The 17,872-nt window shown below is 41.8% G+C and overlaps 1 protein-coding gene across 2 annotated transcripts; it reads left to right on the plus strand.

The window, feature by feature from the left end:
• Positions 1-13: 13 nt before the first annotated feature.
• Positions 14-17,704, plus strand: PRPF4 (pre-mRNA processing factor 4). 2 transcript variants are annotated; one of them, XM_038553146.1, is made up of 14 exons: positions 14-168; positions 1,117-1,294; positions 2,742-2,928; positions 6,729-6,816; positions 7,240-7,319; positions 7,486-7,579; positions 8,306-8,400; positions 9,548-9,606; positions 10,046-10,169; positions 11,755-11,844; positions 15,011-15,133; positions 15,244-15,351; positions 15,442-15,560; positions 16,076-17,704. In XM_038553146.1, the coding sequence occupies exons 1-14, from the start codon at positions 142-144 to the stop codon at positions 16,267-16,269; spliced, it is 1,566 nt and encodes a 521-aa protein (XP_038409074.1). In that variant the 5' UTR covers positions 14-141; the 3' UTR covers positions 16,270-17,704. The 2 variants fall into 2 exon arrangements, with proteins under 2 accessions (XP_038409074.1, XP_038409075.1); XM_038553147.1 differs by lacking the exons at positions 14-168; positions 1,117-1,294; positions 2,742-2,928; ... (1 more) ...; positions 7,240-7,319; positions 7,486-7,579 and having other exon boundaries at positions 9,509-9,606.
• Positions 17,705-17,872: the final 168 nt, after the last annotated feature.

Below are 17,872 nucleotides of genomic sequence, written 5' to 3' on the forward strand. Positions count from 1 at the left end.
CGTCATGCCCCACGCCACCCACGACGCTGCGTCGGCCCACTTCCGGCCAGTGACGCAGTTCCGCTTTGCCGGGCGCGCGGTGGACGGTCTGAAAACGCAGAGCTCGGCTTTCGCCGGGGTTTGGCGGCCGCGGAGCTCAGCATGGCTTCCTCACGAGCCGCCTCCACGGTACGGAACTCCACTCACTCTGGCGGGGAGCGCGGAAGGGGCTGGGGGGGCGGTTCCTGCGAAATGGGGTCCCTCGGGGAACGGGCTAAGGCGGTGGAGGTCGGAGGTGAAAGGCTGAGAGACTCGGTCCTTAGAGGAGCAGCGTTTTCCAGACCCCGAAGTACGTTCCCGTGTTTTATTTATTTTTATTTTTGTAAAGATTTTATTCATTCATTCATGAGAGACACAGAGAAAGGGGCAGAGGCACAGGCAGAGGGAGGAGAAGCAGGCTCAAGGCAGGGAGCCTGATGCGGGACTCGATCCCTGGACTCCAGGATCACGCCCTGGGCCGAAGGCAGCGCTAAACGGCTGAGCCACCCAGGGATCCCCCCGTTCCCGTGTTTTAATTCATTTGCACCCCTCACTACAGGCCCGAACGGTAAATACCTCTTCCGACTGCTCCAAAACCTGAGCTCTAGAAGGCCCAGATTCACGTCTGTGTCAGACTTCATTGCAGTTTGGCCTCCTAACTTCATATGTGTTGCCTTACTCTGAAAACGTTTGAAATGTACCGAAAAGTAACTAACTTGCCCCCCTTTAATACTGCGTTGGTTGTTCTCCTTGATACTGCCCCTGTGATGAGGGGTAACCTTGGAAATTTCATAAAACCCAAGAAGAGGTTGCCACGGAATGATGCAGACATGTTCCAAAGCAAATCTTTGATAGAAAAGTTACCAAGAATAATGATGGACTAGTTCTATTAGCCTCTTCCCGTCTGCAGAACCTAAGTAGCTTGGAGAGACACCCCGCCCCCCAGTCAGTGAAGATAACCTGAACTGGTGTCCGACCTGTCCTTTTCATTTGGGGGGAAAATAGGATTGAAGCTCAGGATGAGCTCCATCCTTTGGGGGAAGCCTAATAAGTGGTTAGTATCAGACCTTAGGTTAATCCGTGTCTTTGATTTATCAGGCAACCAAAACTAAGGCACCTGATGACTTAGTTGCTCCTGTTGTGAAGAAACCACACATCTATTACGGAAGTTTGGAAGAGAAGGAGAGGGAGCGTCTGGCCAAAGGAGAGTCTGGGATTTTGGGAAAAGAAGGACTTAAAGCTGGAATTGAAGCAGGAAATATTAACATAACCTCTGGTAAGATGCAAATTGTGAGTCCCTCTTTATCTTTGTATTATAATATCAAAAATGTTAGTTAAACTTGGATCTATGTAAGGCCATCCTTTGCCTACCCTGGTTAGCATCATCTAGAGAGCCTTTTTCTTTCTTTTTTTTTTTTTTTTTTTTTAAGATTTTATTTATTTATTCATGAGAGACAGAGAGAGAGAGAGAGAGGCAGAAACATAGGCAGAGTCAGAAGCAGGCTCCATACAGGGAGCCCGACATGGGACCCGACCCCAGGATCCCACCCTGGTCCAAAGGCAGGCTCTAAACCACTGAGCCACCCAGGGATCCCATAAAGATTTTATTTATTTATTTTTTTAAGATTTTATTTATTTTTTATGAGAGAGAGAGAGAGACAGAGAGAGGCAGAGACAAAGGCAGAGGGAGAAGCAGGCTCCATGCAGGGAGCCCGACGCAGGACTCGATCCTGGGACTCCAGGATCATGTCCTGAGCCGAAGGCAGATGCTCAACCGCTGAACCACCCAAGGTTGTGAGTTCAAGCCCAGAGTTGGGCTCCACACCCACACTTAAAAAAAAAAAAATCCTCATAGTCAGTGTGTGTTTTATTTATTTATTTTATTATTTATTTATTAGAGCATGAGCCAGGGAGGGGCAGAGAAGCAGATACCCCACTGAGCAGGAAGCCTCACTTGAGACTCGATCCCAGGACTATGGGATCATGACCTGAGCGAAAGGCAGATGCTTAACCGACTAAGCCACCCAGATGCCCCAGTGTTGGTTTTAAAACTAACTGCTAGGTTATCCAAAAAGTCTATAGTTAAGGGAAAGCCCTTTAATGGTAATTTTCTCCAGTTTACTAGTTAAAGTCATAGATATCCTCAGCTGGGGCTGGTTTAGAGAATAGGTTTGGCAAGTGTTAAAGTACTGTATCTATTTTATCTTCTGGATAGAAGATCTAGTTAACTCATTTGCTGAAAGTGCTTTGTACTTCTACTTTCTGATCTCCTCTAAGTTATGTGTGTATGTAGATGTAAGGTTGTCAAAACAAGATGATGTGAGGTAAGCCTGCGTGGCTCAGTTGGTTAAGCGTCCAACTCTTGGTTTTGGCTCATGTCGCGATCTCAGGGTGGTAGGTTCTGAGCCCTGTGTTGGGCTCCCTGCTCTACAGGGAGTCTGCTTCTCCTCCCTCTGTTCCTCCCTGCACTCCTGCACTGTCTCTCTCGCTCTCTCTCGTAAATAAATAAAATCTTTAAAAAAAAAAAAAAAAGATGACTTAAGTAATTTTAAATGAGCTATCATTTAGTTTTTTGTGTTTAGCAAAATTTAATAAACTGAGAAACAATAAAGTATGTAATAAATTAGTTCCTAGAGGATACACAGACTGCAATTGTAAGAAATTATTTTCCCCTCTGTTTGAAGATCTAGTGATAATGCTGATATTACCTGTTCTTCTTATAGGAGAGGTGTTTGAAATTGAAGAGCACATCAGTGAACGACAGGCCGAAGTGTTAGCTGAGTTTGAGAGAAGAAAGCGAGCCCGGCAAATCAATGTTTCCACTGATGACTCAGAGGTCAAGGCTTGCCTTAGAGCCTTGGGGGAGCCCATCACACTTTTTGGAGAGGGTCCTGCTGAAAGAAGAGAAAGGTGCCCTTTCTAAATATTTTCTCTCTTTTTAATCACAAGGTTCTACTTTCAAATTTCAGTTATACCTAAAACTTTAATAGAACATCTTAGGTAATGTAAACAGAAAAATCTTACTAAGTTGTTTTTATATAGTTAGCCCGTGATCTCAGTAGGCTAGTTTTTTATTCTACTACTAATTTTTCTTTATAAACTGAATAGGGGGGATCCCTGGGTGGCTCAGCAGTTTAGCGCCTGCCATTGGCTCAAGTCATGATCCCAGGGTCCTGGGATCGGGTCCCACATCGGGCTTCCTGCATGAAGTCTGCTTCTCCGCCTGCCTGCCTCTCTCTCTCTCTCTCTCTTAAAAAAAATAAACTGGGGATCCCTGGGTGGCGCAGCGGTTTGGCGCCTGCCTTTGGCCCAGGGCGCGATCCTGGAGACCCGGGATCGAATCCCACGTCGGGCTCCCGGTGCATGGAGCCTGCTTCTCCCTCTGTCTGTGTCTCTGCACCTCTCTCTCTCTCTCTGTGACTATCATAAATGAATAAAAATTAAAAAAAAAAAAAAAAAAAAAAAGTTAAAAAAAATAAACTGTAGGGGCAGCCCCGGTGGCTCAGCGGTTTAGCGCCGCCTACGGCTCAGGGTGTGATCCTGGAGTCCTGGGTTCGAGTCCCACGTCGGGCTCCCTGCATGGAGCCTGCTTCTCCCTCTGCCTGTGTCTCTGCCTCGCTCTCTCTCCTCTCTGTGTATTCTCATGAATAAATAAATAAAATCTTTAAAAATAAATAAATAAATAAACTGTGAATAGGGTGTTAACGTGCAAACCTGCCCTCTCCAATATGGAATTATGAGTAAATATTTATTGGCAAACATTTATTTATTTATTTTTAAAGATTTTATTTATTTATTCATGAGAGAGACAGAGACCTAGGCAGAGGGAGAAGCTGACTCCCCACAAGGAGCCCGATGTGGGACTCGATCCTGGATCCCAGGATCAGGACCTGAGCTGAAGGCAGACGCTCAACTGCTGAGCCATCCAGGCATCCCTATTGTCAAACTTTTAAAATTTAGACACATACATCTCTGTCAGTGTCATAAAACAGAATAAGTATTTGAGGTTTATTATTGAAAGGGGGCACTTTGTTGAGATGATACTCCTTTTGTGATTTTAAGTTTGTGGAGTCTCTTCGTCAGTCATATGCAGTGATGAGGACCTCCTTTGTCTTTCCACTGTCCCATCTCTGCCTTTCGCCATTTTTTTCCTGATTTGCATAGTCTGCGGATTCAATCACTTAAAAACTTCTACCATATCTCATGTCCATTAAATAGAACCAGTAATACTGAGCCTATTTAAATTGTAAGAGAAAAACCCACTGTGTACCAACCCAGTACCTTACAAAGCCAACCTGGCTGGCTACAAAGGTGGGAGGATAGGAGAGGAAGGGGCACCCCTGGGTGGCAGATGGTTGGGTGCCAGGAAAGACTAAAGGACAGAAAGAAAACCGGGCTCCCAGATGGGAGGGGACTAGTCCTAATGGGGGAGAGGTGCAGAAGATACTTGAGAAGAGTGGAACTTGTGGAGTGCACAGGTCAGTGCTTTCTCTACCAGAGCACAGTGTTGGCGGAGGTGCTCCGTGCCACCCCCTGCCTACCCCTGGCACTTGGAGAACAGTGACCCATGCACCCTGGGCATGACCCCTCTGAACCATGGGTGATACCCTGCCCCTCCCGCCACAGTCCCCTTCCCCTTGAGGCTCAGCTGCTCCTCACTCAGTGTGTTGACTCTCTCTAAGCCCTTCCCCTCATTTGCTCTTTGGCCCACTGCAAACTGGCTAACTGCTGCCACATCGAAACTGCTCTTCATTAAGATCACTAACTCATCTTTATCAAGACTAGCCCTGTCAGCCACTCCCTCCTTGAAACACTCCCTTTCGTAAAACAAAATCTTAATTTCCCTAAATTTCCTGTTTCTCTAATTCTTCTAAGCTTTTTTTTCCCTGCCTGAGCTATATATATATTGCAGTTCTTTGCCCTTACTCTACACTCACTTGGGCGATCAGATCCACTCCCGTGGCATCATTGACTGTGTATATTCTGATGACTTTCAGATCTCTGTCGCCTAGGTTTTCTGTAGGTAATTCAAACTGGACGTGTCTAGATTGAACTCCTCTATTTCCCACCCTTCTATTCTTGGAAATAACACTATCATTCACAGGTTTCAGTTGCCTCCCCTCCTTTATAATCCATCAGCAAAATCTAGTCTATTTCTAGATATGGACTGAAATGTATCTCTGGTGTGTCCTCTTTTCTCTACCTTCATTGCTTTCACACCTGGATTGTTGTAGTAGCCCCACACATGTTGTGTTAATTGCTTGCTTAAAATCCATCAGTGTCTTCTTATTAAACATAGAGTAAAAAACTGCTGATCGTGCTCTTCAACTTCTTGTGCTACTCTTTCCCAATTTAGTAGACTTAGTAGCCTTAAGGGTCTTCCTGGAATAGTCAAACTCTTTTTCTGTTTTTCTACTTAATTTTTTTCTTTTTTCCCCCCTCTCTTGCCTTTAAAAGCCTTTTTATCCTTTTGCTTTCAGCATAAATACCACCTTGTCAAAGAAGACTTTTATCACCTGATCCCTTATAAAGTAAACCCCTCCATTATTGTCTGTCATGGTATGTTGCTTTCCTAACAGCATTTTCAAAGGGTAGGCATTTATTATTGTTATAATTTGTCTTCCAACCAACTGCAAAGTCTAACTTATTATCGTGACCCTTAGATGAACATCTTGAGTCCCTCCTGCCACTGTGTTAATTCAGTCCACCATTGAAAGTCCAAGGATTCCGAAATAGTAGACTGATTTTCCTGCCTTTATCATTTCCTCTTCAGTCCATTCTCTCTGCTTCCCTAGGGAATCTTTCTCAAACATCAACCCTCCTTACCATGGCATGAGGAGCTCTTTGTAACTGGCCCCTACTTAGGTTAGCAGCTCTCTCTCTCTCACCAGCTCTTTTTTGGTACTCCATGCTCCAGCCATTCTGAAATATTTGTGATTCCAAGCTGATCATGCTTTTCTTACCTCCAGACCTTTACCTTTGTTGAACCCTCTGCTTCAGCTGTCCTTTTCCATTCTTAACTTCTCGACCTTACTAATTGAGTACTCAGTGCAGGAAATACCTCCTCAGTGAAACCTTCCCTGGTTCTCCCTCCAAGCCAAGGTTGGGTATTTCTTTTATGTCCTCCCTTAGCACTTAGTACTTAACCACTGTCATAATACTTAACATGATGTATTGTGGTTCCTTGGTACTTCCTGTCCACCCAGCTTCTCCACACTACCAGGATTATGTTACTTGGAATAAAAAACTGCCTCTTAGTCATTTCTGTACACTTAGCACCTCAATTAGTATCCAGCACATTGTGGCATTGAGCAAGGTTGGCTGTCTTCACAGACCAAGTGGTAGCAGTGTTGGGGCTGGTTGACTAAATTGAAGAGGGTAATCGCTTATAGTTGAAATTAGGGAATCTTCAAATAAAGAGAATGAGTGATTAAAATCACACTGTGAGGGGTGGAGGGGGCCTGGCAGATTCATTCAGAAGAGCATACGACTCTTGGTTTTAGGATTGTGAGTTCGAGCCTCACGCTGAGTGTAGAGATTATTTTTTAAAATATTTTAAAAAAGGAAATCACACTGGGAGTTGAGACACAACAACTTGACTCTTAAAGAAAATTGTTTGGCAATTAAATGGTGAGAGTAGGAGAAGCTTTCTCCCTTCTTAAAACATACTTTTCACAATCTCATTCAAATTCTGATCTTTTCTGTTACAGGCTGAGAAATATCCTATCAGTGGTTGGTACTGATGCCTTAAAAAAGACCAAAAAAGATGATGAGAAATCTAAGAAGTCCAAAGAAGAGGTAAAAATTGTCTTCGGCTTCATAGTATGAAAGGGAAGGAAATGAAGGGTTGCTTCTTTCATTTTCTGTTTTCAAGGTTTGCTTTGCCAGGGGAAGGGAATGTGAGGATTCCACCATTCAGGAATAGTTGTTGGCAGTAGTTTGTGGTTCCTGTGTAGGTATAAGTGAATATAAGTGAGTTTCCTATTCAGCATAAAAACCATAGCATTTCTGGTATAACTTTTAACAAGGAAACCAGAAGCCATCCTATAAGAGTTCATAAAAACACTATAGAAAGTACACATGCCTGATTTCATCCTATTACCGAATCGATTCACCTTTTTTTTTTTTCTGGGCAGTTACAATAGAGAATTGACAGCTATGAGAGGGGCAGGAATGCTTCAGACTTAACATTAACATTTCTGCTCTTAATTTCACTTTCAGTATCAGCAAACCTGGTATCATGAAGGACCAAACAGCCTGAAGGTTGCTAGACTATGGATTGCTAATTATTCACTGCCCAGGTAAAGAGAGCCTCTCAAAAGGAGAAAGAAGCATATTTTTTTCATGTTTTCTCTCAGGATCTGTTTTCTCAAGACTGCAGTTACATGAAATTGAGTGGTAGGGATACTCATGTGGACCTTTTTTTTAACCTGTTTGCTCCTGGTAATAGTGTGTCTGTGTCTACAGGGCAATGAAACGCCTGGAAGAGGCTCGTCTCCATAAAGAAATTCCTGAGACAACTAGGACCTCCCAGATGCAAGAGCTGCACAAATCTCTCCGGGTAAGATGTCCTCAGTGATTTCCAATATAGTAAGGGCTCTTAAATATTCAGTACTGAATATTTTGGCCTACTTTGGCCTGCCTCTTGAAAGGTAAAGGCAACTGCTTACACTTGCTATTTGCAAGGAGCCATCAGTTAGTATGGTGGGAACCCACTATGCTTAGTACTCAGCAGAAGCCTTGGTTCTGCTTTTTAATTCTCTTTTAATATTTCAGAGCTGTACTTCAGCTCTCTCCGTGGGTTTCTTGTGTATGTTGAGCTGACACAGAAGCTAGTGATACTACGAGTGTAGTATCACATGCTAGAATTCAAAGTAAGCCTTAATTCCATCCATGAAAGTAAGTGTCTCTTAACAAAAGAAGCATAGGGACGCCTGGGTGGGTCAGCGGTTAAGCATCTGCCTTCAGCTCAGGGCATGATCCTGGGATCCGAGATCGAGCCCCACATCAGGCTCCTTGCAGGGTGCCTGCTTCTCCCTTTGCCTGTGTTTCTGCCTTGCTGTCTGTGTCTCTCATGAATAAATAAAATCTTTTTTTTTTTTTTTTTTTTTTTTTTTTTTGAATAAATAAAATCTTTAAACAAAACAAGAGAAGTATAAAAGAATCTTGGGGGTGGTGGGCTAAAACCAGAAAGTTGGTTTTTTTCTTGGCTGTGGGAAAGCCAAAAAAAAACTCTGGGATTAGCCTATTAATGATTACTGTTTGTCTTTTTTTTTCTTTTTTTAAGTCTTTGAATAATTTCTGCAGTCAGATTGGGGATGATCGGCCTATCTCCTACTGCCACTTTAGTCCTAATTCCAAAATGCTGGCCACAGCTTGTTGGTAAGTCCCATTTAAGTGGAGGGCAGATTCAAGGAGGGAAAAAGTCATTTATATGTCATTGTCTCGCTTCTCATCATACCAAATCAGAGATGCCAGTGCTCAGTTGTTATATTATACAAGATAGTCTACGCTTAGCGATCCTTTCTGTTCACAGGGGACTCCAGAAACCCGTGACATGTCAGTCATGTTCTTGACACTAGCATCTTGGAACAGATACATAGGGAGTTTATTGATTGACCAGTTTCCATGCTTCAATATAGCTTTTCTTTTTTAGTTAGGTAACCCAGGCAGGATACTCGGTAAGCTTCAGTTTCCTTATCTGTAAAGTAGGCTGAGATGATGTTGTAAACCGTTTTACCTTAATAGAGCATGGTATGTGGTAGGGACTCTGTAAACATGAATTATTTATCTTTGTTTTCTAGTTATTGCCACATATGCAGAAAACTCTTAGGATGTAATAACTTTGGGGTTTTTTGTTCCTATTTAGTTATTTTGGTGGGACATGCCCATTTAGTGAGAAGGGAAGCTTCCTAATGTATGCAGAGAAACTACTTGACTAGGTAGAAATTGACACTGGTTCAGGAGAAAGCCAAGGACCTCGCATCCCTCCATCTCTTCCTCTCTTAAAAATAGAAATAGTCAAAAAAAAAAATAAAATAAAATAAAATAAAAAAAATAGAAATAGTCATTCCTACTACATTCTGTACTTCATATGTTTGCTATCAGGATCATTTGAGGTGTTATGAAAGTAATTTGTTGGAAATTCCCTGAAATTAAGGGTCCTTAAAAAAAATATTAAGTATTTTGTTAGCAAAATGCTATTCCTTTTTTAAGGAGATAGTATCGTTATTAATATTGTTGATAATGTAATGCATTCTACCTTTCCTCACCAATCAATCCAAACATTAAGGAGAATAGCAACTTGTACTAGATTAACTGTAGTCCTATAGAAGCTCTTGGCTGCATGAGACATGGATTAGCTTTCTTCTATGAACCATCGAATGAGAAGCCCAGTAGTTTTCTCTTCCTGTGTGCCACTGTCAAATTTACTGGGGGCGAGAAAAGATTGTCCTTTAGGAATGTCACCAAGGTACCTTTTCCTTCCCAGACCAACCCTGGCTGAGATGCTTTCCTTTGTATTTGTTAGGAGTGGGCTTTGCAAGCTCTGGTCAGTTCCCGATTGCAATCTGCTTCACACCCTCCGAGGTGAGTTAGAATCTTGTTTAAATCTCACTTTTTCCCAATGTGAACCCTGTCAAACTGTAAGACTCTAATACCCTACTTGACCCTCAGACCCAGTACACACAAGATTCATTCTTGACCTGAAATAACTTGGTTGGGTTCTCTCTGACCACAAGGCTGGAAGATGGTGACTTCATGCACAAACCACTTTTCTCTCATGTCTAGCCACACTGTGGCATTGTGCAGTCTCTGAGCCAAAAAAAATAAAGGTTGTCTGTGTTTTGTTTTTTTTCAAATGTAATTTAAAATAGTTTTGTTTTGTTTTGTTTTTAGTAATTTAGTAGTCACTTCAAACCTTATTGGTCTACATGTTCCCTAATATATATTGTGTTATGCATCGTAGTCTGTTTTCACACATAAATTGGTGGGAACCCTTTAACATTGATCTCTTATACCCCTTCAGGCCATAACACAAACGTAGGCGCAATTGTATTCCATCCAAAATCCACCGTGTCCTTGGACCAAAAAGATGTCAATCTGGCCTCTTGTGCTGCGGATGGTTCTGTGAAGCTTTGGAGCCTTGACAGGTGAACGTTACTGATCTGCTCATACTTCAGTCATTAAAGTAAATAGTTGTTCGATTGGTCCTTAGGACCTGAAAATCTGGCATCTAACCTCAGAAATGGTCTAAGAGTGCAGGGAACTTGGTGTGAACATAGAATGTGGGATTTCTTTCTTGACCTCTTTTCAGTGGAGGAGTTCGTGTTAGGTCTTTCATATTTGTTAACTTTGGACCTAGATTTTTGCCTCCAACGTAGTGGCCATTGTTTTCCCAGTCCAGTTATTCTGGAAAAATCTATTTACACCTCCTGTGCAGTACACTGACTTGGAGAAAATGCATTATTTGGTAGATTGACTAAAGATAATATTCTTGGCAGCACATTGGCTTCTAGCAAACGGCCGTAGGGGAGAGGACAATGAAGTTCTGAGGCATTATTGCTAAGAAGTGATGTCTCCTCCCACCAACATTCTCCTTTACCTAGGCTGTATTTTCCCATCACAACAGTCTGGGGTGTTTTTAATGTGTTTATGATTATTGTCTTCCAAGAAATTTGTGAAAGCACTGTGTTGGCTAAAATCTGAATTCAGTTGCTTAGTTTTCTTTGGGAAAGCACATGCAACTTTTCTGCCAGGTTTTTGTACAAAAGCTAATTAGTGTCTCTACTCTTTGCCAGACAGGGTCTTACCATGAGCACAGCGAGTTTTAATTGGCTTTGGTATCACTTAGCAATATTTGTTCCCCTAGGGCTTTGATTAGTTCTATGTATGCACATTGACAAAGTTCCCTTTTTAATTGCCCTCTTTAGGGTTCGTGTTTACTTCCTTTCATCACTGGTGTTTCAATTTTTTTTTTCTGTGGTTACTGGGGAGTAGAATTTAATGGCCACCAAAGGAAACTAAGCCTCTATTTAGGAGTTCCTTTTTTCCTGTGTATTCTACAACAAGCTAAAGTTTGAGAAAAATTTATCTGTAATTCACTCATACCAAAACTAGTTGATTTCTGTAGCTTTACATATCCATCAAAATATGTTTTTTTCCTGGAATCTCAGCACTCTTTTGGCGTAAAGAGACTTTTGGTTGTCTGATTTATCTTTTATTTTCTCTAACACTAAATGATAATAGCATTGAGCATTGATTAACATATTGAATTGAGATATAGAAAGATAGTGTTTCTTGAAGTGCTATGGGCAGTTTTGCCCTATGAGCACATGAAATACTCCCAAGTATTTTCAAAATTTTGGGAAATGACATAAAATGTTGGTAGCTCTGTATTTTTTTTTTTTCAGGCCCTGCATTTTTTTTTTTAAGATTAATTTATTCATGAGAGACACAGAGAGTCAGAGGCAGAGGGAGAAGCAGACTCCCTTCAGAGATCCCGATGAGGGACTCAATCCTGGAATCTCGGGTCACTCTCTGAGCCGAAGGCAGATGCTCAACCACTGAGCCATCCAGGTGTCCCTAAGCCCTGCATTTTTAACAAAGAATGAGTTTAATTACAGTTCAGGCTCTTAAATCATACAGAATGGGTGCATCTGTCACAACAATTAATAAATTCAATGAATATTTATGACTGTGAAATAATTTACTTACATATACTTGATTCTTTTCCAGTGACGAGCCAGTGGCGGACATTGAAGGCCATACAGTGCGTGTGGCACGTGTAATGTGGCATCCATCAGGACGTTTCTTGGGCACCACCTGGTAAGACATCCTCTTATTGTTCTATCCATAGAGGCCCATGGCATCTTGTTAACCCTTAGGACTAACTGCCAAGGAAATTTTAAGAACAGAGATCTTCAAGTAAGATTTTCTTGGACTTCAATAAATCAGAAGAGAATATATTGTGAAGTTAGGACCGGGTGGATTTGCTTTTAAATTGCAGTTAATCTGAAATTTCATTTATTAATTGCCAGAAAACTAGAATTTTTAGTCTTTTTTGACCAGTACTAGTGGTGTTTTGTGGGTTTTTTCCCCTCTCACACATTGTATTATAATCTCTGCTTATAAATTGGTCTCCCTTTCTGGGGTGTCTGGCTGGCTTAGCTGGTAGAGCATACGACTCTAGATCTTGGGGCTATAAGTTCAAAACTCACATTGGATGTAGAGATTACTTAAAAATAAAAATCTCTAAAAAACATATCAAAAAACAAATCTGTCTTCCCCCCCGTGCCCTTTTAAGATTTTATTTATTCGAGAGAGAGAAAGTAGGTGTAAGCAGACTTCATGCTGAGTGCAGAGCCAGATGCAGGGCTTGATCGGGACCCTGAGAACTCTTTCATTAAAATGTAACTTACATGCAGTAGAATAGATTTATTTTCAGTACACAACTTCAAATGCATACGTTCATGTAACCCACATCCTTGTCAATAGAATATTTCCATCACCCTTTAAAGTTCCCTCATGCTCCTTCCCTGTGGACACCCCCTTCCAAAACAATCACTGATACAATTTCTATCACCGTAAATTAATTGTTCATACTCTGAACGTGTCTGTGCCTAACGTCTTCTCAACATAATATTTTTAGGATTCATTTTGGGGGGTGGGGGACACCTGGGTGGCTCGCAGTTGAGCATCTGCCTTCAGCTCAGGGCATGATCCTGGAGTCCCGGGATCGAGTCCCACATTGGGCTCCCTGTGGGGAGTCTGCTCTGTCGCTGTGTCTCTCTCTGTGTTTCTTGTGAATAAATAAATAAATAAAATCTTAAAAAAAAAAAAAAAAGGATTCATTTAGGGGCATCTGGGTGGGCTCAGTCAGTTGAGCATCTGACTCCTCCTTTCAGCTCAGGTCATGGTCTCAGGGTTGTGAGATTGAGCCCTGCATGGGGCTCTGTGCTGGACATGGATGGAGCCCGCTTGAGATTCTCTCTCGCTTTCTCTTTCCCCTTCTCTTAAAAAAAAAAAAAAGTTTCATTTATGTTGTTGCATGTCTCAGTAGTTCCTTCTTATTGCTAAGGACAATTTAGTTGAATGACTCTACCACAGTTTATTATCCATTCTCCTTTGATGGACATTGGGGCCATTTCCAGGTTTGGGTCGGTTAGAATAAAGCTGCTGTGAGTATTTTTATATAATGCTTTTTGCAGACATGTTTTCTTTACTTTCTCTTGAATAAATACCCAAGAATGCAATTGCTAGGTCATGGAGAAGATATAGGTTTAAGTATTTTAAACCTTGCACCTGTTCTTTTCCAATTGGTTATAAATTTTACATTCCCAGAATTCTGATTTCTTCACATCCCTGCCAACATTCAGTGGTGTCAGTTTTACCATTTTGCATATTCTGTCAATTGTGTGGTGAAATTTCAGTTTTAATTTTTATTACTCTTACAACTATTGGTATTGAGCATTCTATCATCTGCTATTGACCATTTCTTTTGTGCAGTCTCCAGGTGCTTTACCTATATTTTTTAATTGAGTTTTTTTTATTTTCACAAACAGTTCTATTATTATTTTTTCGTTTATTTGAGGTGGGGTTTTTTTGTGGGGGGGTTTTGGTGTTTTAAGTTTTATTTATTTAATGGGCGCCTGGGTGGATCAGTCAATTGAGCATCTGACTCTTGATTGAAGCTCAGGTCCTGATCTCAGAGTTGTGAGATCAAGCCCCCTACTGGGCTTCATGCTCAGCACAGAGTCTGCTTAAGATTCTCTCCCCGCAGGGGATCCCTCGGTGGCTCAGCAGTCTAGTGCCTGCCTTCAGCCCAGGACGTGGTCCTGGAGTCCTGGGATCGAGTCCCACATCAGGCTCCCTGTATGGTGCCTGCCTCTCCCTCTGCCTGTATCTCTGCCTCTCTCTCTCTCTCTCTCTCTCTCTCTCTCTCTCATGAATAAATAAATAATTTTTTTTTTTTTTTAATTCTCTCCCAGGGTTCCTGGGCAGCACAGTCATTTAGCGTCCAACTATTGGTTTTGGCTCAGGTCATGATCTCAGCGGTTTTGGGATCGAGCCCTGCATCAGGCTCAGCGTGGAGTCTGCTTGTGTTTCTCCTTTCATTTCCCTCTGCCCCTCCCACTTGTGTTCTCTCTCTAAAATAAATCTTTAAAAAAATTCTCTCGCTTACCACTCACACTCTTTCTTAAAAAAATAAAACCTAAGTTTATTAAGATTTTATTTATTTATTCATGAGAAACACAGAGAGAGGCAAAGAGACATGGGCAGAGGGAGAAGCAGGCGCCCTGCAAGGAGCTTGATGTAGGACTCAATCCCAGGACCCTGGGATCACAACCTGAGCCAAAGGCAGATGCTTAACCACTGAGCCACCTAGGTGTCCCAGAATCTAAATTTTATTTATTTAAGTAATGTCTACACCCACGTGGAGCTTGAACTGACAACCCTATGATGAGTTGCATGCTTCACCAACTTAGCCAGCCAGTGCCCCTCTACCACCATTTATTGAAGAGATTTTATTTTCCCTGTTGAAATTGCTCTAGTAGCCTCATCAAAATCATTTGACCAAAAATGTGTGGGTCTCTTTCTATCCTCTCTCATTTGTTGCATAGATGTATTTGTTTATGACTGATTTTTGTATCCCCAACATCCAATTTAAGGCCCAACAAATACTCAGTGAATGAAAAGAGTTAACAGTAGAATTGAAAAAGAAGGGAGGCTACAGTCTCTGCTGGGCCATTCTGGGTATTCTTAAAATCGCCCCTGAAGTAAATTTATGGAAGTCCATGGTTTCCCAGGTAGCACTCAAGACAGATAATGACTAGTTGTTGAAGTATTTTTTATGCCAGAAAAGGATTTCTTCTTAATATGATTATATGAATAGTTTCAGAAGCATAATTTAAGCTATAAGCATTTATAGTACTTCACACATTGTAGGAACTGAATATCTGCTAGTTAATTATTAGTTTGATTTTTATTGTAGCTATGACCGCTCGTGGCGCTTATGGGATTTGGAGGCTCAAGAGGAGATCCTGCATCAGGAAGGCCACAGCATGGGTGTGTATGACATTGCCTTCCATCAAGATGGGTCTTTGGCTGGCACTGGGTAAGCCTTCTTCCACATAGCCAGGGGCAGATCAATAGTTCACCTGTTACGTGTGCCTGCTTCCATGGAGAAATGGATTCAAAATGTTTGCTTATAAATTATTTTGTCAGGGGACTGGATGCATTTGGTCGTGTTTGGGACTTGCGCACAGGACGGTGTATCATGTTCCTAGAAGGTCACCTGAAAGAAATCTATGGAATAAATTTCTCCCCCAATGGGTAAGATCAACTAATCTCATGAGGAACGGGAAGGGTTATTGGTCAGAATGTGTCTTTGTTTCTAACTTTGATACTACATCTGATCCACAGCTACCACATTGCAACTGGCAGTGGTGACAACACCTGCAAAGTGTGGGACCTTCGACAACGGCGTTGTGTCTATACCATCCCTGCCCATCAGAACTTAGTGACTGGTGTCAAGTTTGAGCGTAAGCTTTCCTCCTATTTTGCCTAATCACAGGACAGACAGATTGCACTTCCGCGGAATGCATGCCAAGCTTTAGCTTAACTTAGAAGTGGAACAGGAGAGAATTTGGCCTTTGTTGAAAAAGGAGCAAATTCTAAGTTCCTTTCCTCTACCATATTTTCAGACAAAGCTATGGCATAGCATGCTTGCTTTAGGAAGTGAAGAAGACTTCTATAATGCTTTGAGTCCTTTTTTTCCCTGAAAGTTGTAAGCACTGCATTCTTAATTTATTCTAAACAGATGGTCAGGGGAAGAGGCACAAGCCCTTAATATTGTTGTTTTTTTCCCTAAGTCTGCCTATAGTCCTTTTCTCCTGGAGGCCTTGTGGGAATGTAGATGAGAAGATTGGGCTTTTCCAAATGGGGAAATACCTTCTTTTTTGAAATCATATATTGTAGCAGATTTTTGTGCTTTTGTTTTCTTTGCTCTTTTGATACTTGAATTCCTCAAGCAGCTCCTCCTTCTTTTCTCTTAAAGCTATCCATGGGAATTTTCTGCTCACTGGTGCTTATGATAACACAGCCAAGATCTGGACCCACCCAGGCTGGTCCCCACTGAAGACTCTGGCTGGCCATGAAGGCAAAGTGATGGGCCTAGACATCTCTTCTGATGGGCAGCTCATAGCCACTTGCTCATACGACAGGACCTTCAAGCTCTGGATGGCTGAATAGGCAGGACCAGGGAAGAAGGACTCTAAGCTCAAGCTCTTTCTTAAGGGCCATTTTTAAAAGAAAGGAATTGACCTGTTTAGTTCATCATGTTTTTTGCCAATTACCATGTATAGACCCTCAAAAGAATTGGATTTCCAGGTCAGCCTCCACTCCAGATAGAGAGCCCAGTCTCTGGGTGTTGACGAACTCCTTTCATAGTTGAAATTCTAATTCTCATCTTCAAGCCTTGCCACGGACTGTGTAGACATTGTTTTTTATTAATCTTTTGTTTGAATGCCCTGTTGCCTCCTTCACAGCACTCAGGATTGTGACTGGCTACATTTTTAATTTTGAAACGTGGCTTTCCATTACATGGTACATGCTTCAGGACTCCATGTGACCCACAGAGCAAGGCAGCTGAACTGGGAGCTAGTCTGGGAGCCCTCTTGGAAAGAGGCATTTCTCCCTACACACTGGTTAACCAATGCCTTGACAGAACCTTTCCTCTACCTTGAGAACGGGAGATGAAGAAGTAGACCACAGCTATGCTCAGGGTTTGCAGTAAAGAAGATTTTACCTCTTCCTGTTGAGTTTGCTTGGAATGCTGACTGCATCGGGAAGCTCAGAACTGAACATTTGCCCTGTCAGAAAAGGTCTTCCTTTTTGCTTTGAGGTTTGGCATCCTTTGTGTTACCCCGAAGCTGGGCTGTTGTGTCAAGATGGCAATGAAATTTTTAGAAAGCAAAAAGGAAGTCTGTGTGTCACCTCCTTTGTGTGGGTGATTTAGGGGACGTACCTTTCATGGCGAGGTGACTGGGAAAATCCCAAAGGTGTTGTTCCTTGACATCGACTTTTTCTCTTTCTTTCTTTATTACACACTTGATACAGAGTAAAATCCTATGATAAAAACTGTTCTTTAAAGACTTATTTTGTATAGCTGGACATTTTCTGAATCCAACCCATTGGTGCCTGGGTTTTTTTTTGGGGGGGGGGGGGTTGTTTTGTTTTTTGGTTTGAGATACAACGAAGTATATCAAATAATAGCTTATTCCAGTTTCTCTCTCCTTAGTAAGCACTCTGCTAATAGTTGTTTTTGTAGAGACTACTGCCTTCTGGGCCAGACTCCTAGCAAACTGGATCTGAACTCTGTAATTCGTACTCATTGGCCATGCAGCAGTCAGCTTATCCTCTCTCCACCTCAAGTATACAACTGCCGAACACAAAGACACAGTAAATTCTCACAAAAATATAAGAGTTTGGAAGAAGAAAGGATTGCATATAGAGCATTTGAGAAGGGCTTGTATGTTGACTTTTCCTTGAATGTTCAAAATAGTTTCTATTTGCTGTTCTGGAGAGATGGACAGTGGCTTTGTCTCACTCTGTCCTGCAAACTATGAATGTGAGAATATACTAAATCTGTGTGGTTTAATTTTGATTATAGCCAAATAGTTGCATATTTTGAGTGCCTGTTAAGCTTCTCAATTATCGGTTCTACCCTCTGTTGGACATTTGGCACTTCACTATTGTTTAAGTATTAACGGGTTCTATTTCCTCCATCATTGGCTGTGAAAAATAATTTTTCATTGGTACCTTTGTAACTAACAACAAACATTAGTGTATTAGC

Source organism: Canis lupus, chromosome 11 (genome assembly GCF_011100685.1).
Source record: "Canis lupus familiaris isolate Mischka breed German Shepherd chromosome 11, alternate assembly UU_Cfam_GSD_1.0, whole genome shotgun sequence".
In the NCBI taxonomy this organism is placed as follows: Eukaryota; Metazoa; Chordata; class Mammalia; order Carnivora; family Canidae; genus Canis; species Canis lupus.